We start from the raw sequence: 8,349 nt of genomic DNA, 5'->3' as shown, positions 1-8,349 counted from the left end.
AAAACAAAGCACGAAAATAGAAAAATGCACTGTTCACCCCCCCCCCCCCCCCCCCCCAAGGAAAAAAAAGTTTGATAAGATAAAATAGGAAAAGGTAAAATATTTTTTTAAATAAAATGTGTATTTTTCTTTCAGGGAAAAATCATACTATTGCAAGATTTGAATGGTTTAACATTTCAAAAATGTTGGCCCAAGGCAAACATGGTGATAGACTTCAGTCTTTAAAAAAATGTTTTTTTGCATGCAGAAAAAAAATATTGACAAGCTGAAATACAAGACTTGAGAAAACAAAAAGTCACTAAAAAATTGCAAATGACTGGAATCCTGCCTTGCAGGCAATGAATTAATTACTCTCTTCATAACTCAAGTCCAATTACCATCAAATATTACTTGCAAAATTTCATTAATAATTATAGTCACTTTGAAGTTTTGATATCAATGATAATGACACGTGTATTTTATCTAGCCAACAGACAGCTCCTCTGATCCTTCAGTTCTCCTCATTCTTCTCAAATGAATATACAATTTATTACTGTATCTATTTTAAAATGATAAAAAGGATCATAGTGGTGAATCCAGTAACCAGACCACAAACTATGCGTGATTCCACTGTATACTGTGTACTGTACACTTTACTGCGCTATAAAATTTTCCCTGAAAATAACGTGACTGCTTTTTACTGAGTAATAAAATAAAACCTGACAGTGACTTATTTTTCCCCAATTTTGATCTTTTCTTGATGGGTATGAATTTGTTCTGAAAAAATAAAACACACACACACAAAATGGAAGACTTTCTTGCTATCCGCAAATACAGTCTTCCTTTGATACAAAAGGATGAATTTAAATTTGCACCCCTCCCCCTTTATAAATCATCTTGTTCCTGTTTTCCGTGTGGCTCTGATGCTTTTTGGTAGAAGACAATACAACATTTAAAAAGTGTTAAAAAAATAGCTTAAAGGTTTTGCAGAGTATAAAAGCTGCATCATGTGCACTGCAGAACGCCAGCAAAACTCATCTTGAGGACACAGGAAATGAAAACGATAGGCCGGCTCTTTTTTCACTAGTTTTGTTCAGAGTGAGAAAACTTGAATATTAGCACTTGGAACACTCTGATGGGTGTCATATTGTACAAAATGATGGTCCTGTTGACTTCTTAGACAAAGTGGGCTTCTCTGTGCTCCATTTGCTGGAGTCGCCGAGGTCTCAGTCTTTGGTAAACAGCCTTGGTTTCGCCGGGGTCAGGCTCATCGGGGCTGCCGGGGGGCGGCGACTGCGAGGGCGACAGGGAAGCCGTCCCGGGGTCGATGGCGCTGTCGGTGGAGTCCTGCGTCTGGAGGCGGGAGGGTGGCGGGCTGGGGGATGTGGCGACGGCCGTCGTGGTGGCGGTCCAGTCGGGCAGCGCCCTAGCCCTACCGACGGGCGGCTTGTAGAAGGTCCCCGGCGGGGGCTGCAGAGTCCTTGGAGGTCTGAGCGTCAGCGGCGAATTGGACGACAGATCGTCCCGCTCGGATGCGCAGGCGGGTTTGCTGGACGTGGCGTCTGGGTTGGTGCCGAACACGTTGCCGGTGCCGGCGCTGGCGCCGGGCAGCTTTGCCATGATCATGGCAGTCCTGGGCGTGATGTCGTAATGTTTATACTTCCTGTCCCACGTCCGTCGTTGCATGGCACGGGTGTCAATGAAGGGCGTGATGTAGTAGGCGCTGACCCGGGACGAGCCTGCGCGGGGCGCCGCCCTCTCCGCTCCCGCCGTCTCTGCGATGGCTTCCACCGGGGGTTCGGTGCACTCCGCGGGTGAGGCGAGGTGTTCCAGTGGCATGCTGATGGGACGGCACGTCGGCCGGGCGCGATTGGCTCGGAGCTGTACCATGGACGCCAGGGTGGACGACGACGTTGAGGCGGCGGGAGCGGAACGGGCCGCTGCTGGGCACGACCTCTGGAGGTTCGACCCCTCATTGACGCCATTGACGGTGTCAAAGGAGTTCGTCCGGTCGGTTCCGGGCTGGACCTCCTGGACCTCATCCAGAATGTGAGAGGATGGGATCACAGAGGAGAATCTCTTATACACTTTGGCACTCTGCAAGGGAAAAAAAAAACACACTTGTTGAGAAACTGAAGCTTAGCTGAATTGCTAACATGCTTAAAGGTAGTAGCATGCTATTAGCTTTAATTAAGGACTTTGGCCGATTGTTGACAACTTAAAGTGTTTCACAGTTAGACATTTTTAAATCCCCAATCCCGGTGAGGGGCAATTGTTAGCGGGTGTCCACAAAGGTAGCAGCTCTTTTGATCTCCTCAGGGTTCGTTCAAGGTCCCCAGAGGTCATCAAAAGGAATTTCCTTGCAACAAGAGTGACATTTGGTGACCTCTGGCGACATTTTTTCCAACTTGAACAAACCCTCAGGCGATCAAAGGAGCTGCTACTTACGTGGACACTTGCCAGCAATTACCCATCAGTGGGACAGGGGCTTAATCGATTTTGAATGAGAGTACATCATTGCATTTTAATCCCATACTATACTATCCAATAAAATGCCGCTAACATGTTAACATACAGCAAAAGCAGATTGGAAAGAAATGACAGAATTTTAACTTATTGAATTATTTTAAAACTCTTTTGTATGGAAGAGGTTTAGGGCCGGTGACCAAAAAAAAATGGTTTGCAGGATAATGACTTATCTCAGAATTCTGACATTATTGTCACTCAATTCTCACTTTAAATGAGACTTTTTACATTAAATTGAAAAGTGTCACTTGGATTTTGAAATTAAAGTGACAATTCTAACTTCAGATTTGTCACTTGAAAGTCAGGATTTTTACTCTCAAAATTTCATAGGAGAATGCTGTTATTCTCGGAATTCTCAATTTGTCACAATTCTTAAATGTTAAAATTTTGACTTTCGAATTGCATATTAAGATAGTTGAATCCACATAAAGTTTTTGAATCTGGAAGAATTCGTCCCGACAACTGCAAAACACATCTTCCGGGCAGAAATATTAACCTCTTTGATGTCCGTCAGGGAGGCAGAATGTCTGCTGAGGCGCTGCAGTTTTTCCTGGGGGGTGAGGCCAGGCGAAGTGGGTCCAGAGGCAGCGTCCGACGACGAGGCGTCGAACACCACCGTCAAGTGCCGCACCAGCAGCTCCACCACGAGGGCCTGGTACGGGTAGTCCACCAGCGAGGACAGAGACACCTCGGCGTCCGCTTGCCTTGGCTTCACCAGCGTGGGGCCGAAGATGATACCAAGGTTACTCGCCGTCATCTTGTTCTCTTCCGCCTGTTCGGCAACTCTGAGCAAAACCAACAAGTGATAATAAGAAAAAGTTGTATTTTTTTCCAGATGATTAATAGTAGTAATAATACATGGGGAAAAATCTTGTATTTGTAGAAAAAAAATTAAGATTCTACTTTTACTGTTCAAAAAGTCTTATTTTCAAAGAATTGACGACTGGCCAACATAATCCAGCAGACAAAGCCACCATGGAAAAAAAGTATGCTACTTTGCTTTGCCTGTTACCACCACCTACAGGACTGGAGTGGAACATCACCTCTTGACATGTCATGATGTAGGATTGTCAGAAGATTGTTGCACACCCGAGTGGCTCATGTCTTTAATGCAATTGATGACTGCGTACCTGCTCAAATGTGCAACGAGAAAATGCAGCGTGCGGTAGTTGGCAGCGGGCAGTTGGCGCAGCAAGTCCCTGATGCGGAGGACCACACGGTTGAGGTGGACACCGTGACCACCGGATATCTTAGTCTCCCCTTCCTGGGCCTCCTCCACCACTAGGCGTTGATACTCTTTGGCCAGGCCGATGAAATCGTTGTAGTAGCGGTACTGGATCAGCGGCTCTGGTAACTGGGCAAACGACACAATTAAAAATGTTACATCTCTGAGCAGCTCAGGGCGAAAAAAAACGTTATGAACACATTAGTTGAAACTCTACATGACAAACAACGGAAGCTGGAAATGGCACCAGCAAGCTTGCAACTTATGAGGATAAGCGGCTCTAGACAATGCATGGCCATATACACTCGACACAGTATATATGCATTTGAGCCTGACACAAGAGTCCGCCTCATCCCACTCCCACTAGAAAAATCCAGTCCCACTAAAAACGACTCCCATCCAGCTCCCATTTAGAAGGACTCCCACACTTGGACCACTCCCATTTTGAAGTATGTAGTATACACAAACATTTGGCCGCCAATTTGTGCAAAGTTCTTTTTCTTCCTACTGCATAATTCCGACCCTGTTGGCTACCATCAACTTTTTTATCCTGTACCATCCCAATCCCAAAAATGAAGGTAAATTGACCTAAGGCATTCCCAAAAAAAAACATCAGCCTCTAGTACAGGTATGGAAAGAAAACTGGTAGCGATACAGAAGAGGGGCAAGGTGGAAATCATTTTCAAAGGGACGGGACAGGATTGTTTTGTTTTTATCGTGGTCCAGGACGGGGCGGGATTCTTTCTGTGGGACTTAAATGGGATGTGAGTGAAAATCAATTTCTGGTGCGAATGTGGGACAATTTTCACACCAGTAGCACAATGGATGAAAATGCATTTTTGCATAACAAGTCCTCATCACTGTGTTCACATTTTCAACTAAACATTTAGACACATTTTCATTTTCAGAATCCTTATAAAGCATACACACTAACGTGGTTGACCGCTCATGCTTCCCTAACCTGTCTCAGGTAGAGCTTGAGTACGTTGCTGATGTCGTGCGGCGACATCTCCGACAGCTCCACCAAGTCTTTGCCGTTCTCGAAGGCCTGGCAAAGCTTCTCCACGCGTGACTTGGCGCCATTCACACGATAAATGCCCTACCAAAAAATAATTGAACTTAAAAATGATTTACATTCTATTTAATGGTGACTTTTTAAAAAAAGTGTAATTATGCTTTGTCATTTAAAGATGTGAAAAACAAGATGGCCATTACAGTTAAGGCCCCACAAGTTATTGACGAGCTGCAGATTGTTGGGGCTCACCTTAATGTTGAGAGCGCGGCTTTCAATTTCAGAGGTGCACTTCTTGATGATGAAGGGGATTCCATCTGCGCTGTTTTTGGCCGCCTGGGTGAAGCTGATGCCGAAGAGCTGCAGCCTGCCTTGCAGCTTCTTGTGGCCGCACTGGATAGCCAGCGTCTCCAGGCACTTTTTGTGGCAGGCCAGTGAGCACTTGATGAGGAAAGAGGGGAAATTGAGACAAGGCAGCATCATTTGACGAAGACACCATGCCGGCATTCGTTACCTCCTCGCACTCGGCTCCGTGGAAGACCACCAGGCTGTCGCACTCACGACACTTGGACGGCGCTCGGAGCTTCCTCAGTTTGTGCGTCTGCGCCGCCTTGGACATCTGAGCGTTCCGGAAGGGCCCGGGAGAGCTGGCCGTCTCCGTTACCATCTCGGCCAAACCTAAACAAAAGAGAGAAGAACATTCACCCTGACAATGTGATGTGAGAGCAGATAGAGGAAGTCAAGTCTGGCCAACTATAACAGGAATCGCTGAAGGAAACACACACACACACAAAGGCTTGCCGGCTAACTGCACACCATTAATACAAAACAGTAAAACAAAAGTTTATTTACGTAATGTATTTCTTATGGAAAAATGCCATAGATTTATTATTTTTTTATACATTTTCTTCAAGCTAAAATGTTTTTGGACTTTTGCCTGGATGCATTTGTTTTCCAATTACAAAGTTGTAGTTTTAATTTATATAAAAAAAGATATGAGAAAGGGTACTTTTCACTCCTATCAAGTTTTATTGAGATGCCGCTGTACCCTTTTCAATTCATACTTTTCAATAAAGGCAAATTATGTGGATACTTAAAAAATGTGACATAAAAAGGCAATTTTTTTCACTAGATAAAGGAACAAGACAAAAAATAAAGTTGTATTGTCTAGATAGTTATATCATGAAAATAAAGTTGCTTTTTGAGGGGGTTGAAAAGAAAGATTTTCAGAAAGTTTATCATATTTCAAGAATGAAGTTGAATTTTAAGGTCTGCCTGAGGAAAAAAAAGATTTCTGAAAGGTAAACATCACAGGAAGTACAAGGAACTTGACTCAGAGAGAGAGACAAAGGAATAAGAAGAATGTGATGTGAGTGATGAGTGACTCATTTTTCAAGGTTCCTGAGTGTAAGGCTAACTCTGTCCCACTAATAGCAAGTTTCCACCCTGCAACTAGGAACTTTTGGATGATCATTATGTATTTGGAACTTCTGTCTAAATTTAGTTCCTCAATCATTCTTTGAAAACCCCGAAAATTATGCCGTTGATAGGGCAGTGCTTCTCAATAATACAACGTTCTATTCTTTGGGGTGAGTGGGTCATACCATTGTCCAAAGGGGACGGTGGTTCTCTCTCATCCAGGTCATCAGCAGAAGACATGGTGCCAGTGGAGGGAGTTCTGGGCAGACGTCGCTTGAAGTCGGCTGCATTGGCACATACGGCGTGAACCACGCATCTCCATAAGTCACTGACATTCAGATGACTGTCTTTCTTCTCATACCTGGACTGGCAGATGGGGAGTCCATGGACCTGGACTCACTGCTGCCCCCTGCACTCTCCGAGTCGCTGCACATCCCACCCTGGCTGCCCGGACTGCCAGAAGTCCAGGCTCGGAGCAACGGGGCTTGGCCCCTCAACCCTGTGGCAACGGGAGCATCGTTAGCCCTGACGTGGAGAGACGCAGTAGAAAAGATTTTGTGGACAATCACCTGGGATGTCGGTGCTGCTGTTGGAAAGACGCGCGGCGATCCCCGGCCGGTGGTGCAACGGACTATCCACCTCGTCGCCGCTGAGGACGTCGTAGGAAGTGAGGGATGCCTGGGACAGGTTGCCATGGGACGAGTGGGTGCTGCCCAACGACCGCTTGGCAAACACGAACCTGCAGGAAAGAGGAAACGTGACATCGGTCATTCTCCAGACTTCAACCTCTCCCCAAAAAAGACATAAGGAAAAGAGTGGACTCCAACCAATAACAGGCCACATTTTCATCCACAGTTTTAACAATTTAACATTCACAGTTTTAACAATTTAACAGTCTTCAATGAAGCTAACACGTTTTAGGAATGGGGAGACAGTTGAAGCAAACGCCGTAAGCCGGACTTTTTTTTTTTTAACTAGTATTTGAACATCAGAGAACTTTTGATGGCACGCTGCCTTTGATGAGGGTTTGCCACACGCGCATATATAAAAAAGAACATAAACTCAAACATGAAACGACATGTGAGGTTTGCCCGCACTTTCATCTCCTGGGTGTTACAGCTAAAATCAAAGCAAAATCGTATAGGAGTTATTTTTAGGGTTCCTAAAGCTCCATGCTCAAATGTAAATAAACACTTTTTAAGCACTTTGGATATAGATGGTTTTTCCATGTGTGTAAAATGAAAAGCAGGCAGCTCCAAATGTTGAGCTTCAAATGTAATTTTCATCAAATAAGAAAAAAATCAAGGTGACGGTGTAGAATTCAGAATTAAAGGCCATCTAAACGGTAAACTAAGAAAATTCAACGAGATCGAAAGCATAACACCCGAACACTACGTTAGCAAAGTTATCCTGCGAGTATTCGTAGCACAATGATGGAGGCAAAACATGTGAGGATCACGTTCGGCAGGCGCAATATATAATATAACGACAGATTAATAGACTGTAAAAAAATACCGTTCATGTAATAAAACATTTTCTTTAAAATACTATTAAACTTCATTGTGGGTATTTAAAATGAATGATTTATTTTGCTTTGATTGCCACTAAATGTTGCTAAATCTTACATATTGTCTGTTTAAAATTTATGGAAATGTAGAAATAGGAGCAGAAACTAAAAAAAAAAAAAAAAGATTGTTAGTTTTCCATTTTACTTCTGACAATTTTGATGAAAAAAGTAATACATTTGTTTTCCTTTTTTAAGGTTATATATATAAAAAAAACCTCTAAAACAGATATTCTTTACATCAACTACTACTAATATTAATAACATGTTTTTAAAGTGCTCTGTAACTAGTTTATGGAAGAAAAATAATACATTTTAAAGAACTAATTTCTCTCAAATCAATTTAATTCAAATCCGCCATTAGGAGACAGGCGTCCAATTTAAAAAGCATGGGTGGAGCTTCTATTTTTGGTGAGTTTTATTTATTTGTAACAAACTAATGCCCAAAAAACTTTTCAATTTTGCCCAGTCATTGTTTTAGTGTGTATTTGTTGTTGTTGTTTTTTTTTGGAATTTAAAAAAAAAAATCCTCAGAAATGCAACGCAACAATGTCCCAAAAAGTCAAATTAAGACCTTAGCTTGTAAATTGTGATATATACAACAATACAGTTGGATGAACTAAA

The 8,349-nt window shown here is 43.2% G+C and overlaps 1 protein-coding gene across 2 annotated transcripts in view; it reads right to left on the bottom strand.

Annotated features, from left to right (window-relative positions):
- Nucleotides 1-55: 55 nt before the first annotated feature.
- Nucleotides 56-8,349, bottom strand: part of LOC148414798 (rho GTPase-activating protein 29-like) — a 34,507-nt gene continuing 26,213 nt past the window's right edge. For both annotated transcript variants that reach the window (XM_088430219.1, XM_088430221.1), the window contains 9 exons: nt 6,731-6,900; nt 6,523-6,660; nt 6,347-6,445; nt 5,257-5,420; nt 4,995-5,183; nt 4,692-4,829; nt 3,636-3,859; nt 3,002-3,290; nt 56-2,076 (listed from right to left, as the gene is read on the bottom strand). In XM_088430219.1, coding sequence (XP_088286345.1) covers nt 1,156-2,076; nt 3,002-3,290; nt 3,636-3,859; nt 4,692-4,829; nt 4,995-5,183; nt 5,257-5,420; nt 6,347-6,445; nt 6,523-6,660; nt 6,731-6,900 — 2,332 coding nt within the window. In that variant the 3' untranslated portion in view covers nt 56-1,155. The remainder of the gene's footprint in view (nt 2,077-3,001; nt 3,291-3,635; nt 3,860-4,691; nt 4,830-4,994; nt 5,184-5,256; nt 5,421-6,346; nt 6,446-6,522; nt 6,661-6,730; nt 6,901-8,349) is intronic.

Source organism: Hippichthys cyanospilos, chromosome 12 (assembly GCF_059441005.1).
Source record: "Hippichthys cyanospilos isolate Australia breed blue-spotted pipefish chromosome 12, RoL_Hcya_1.0, whole genome shotgun sequence".
Classification (NCBI taxonomy): Eukaryota; Metazoa; Chordata; class Actinopteri; order Syngnathiformes; family Syngnathidae; genus Hippichthys; species Hippichthys cyanospilos.
Note: the sequence above shows the minus strand (reverse complement) of the source record. Positions and strands in the feature narration are given on the sequence as shown.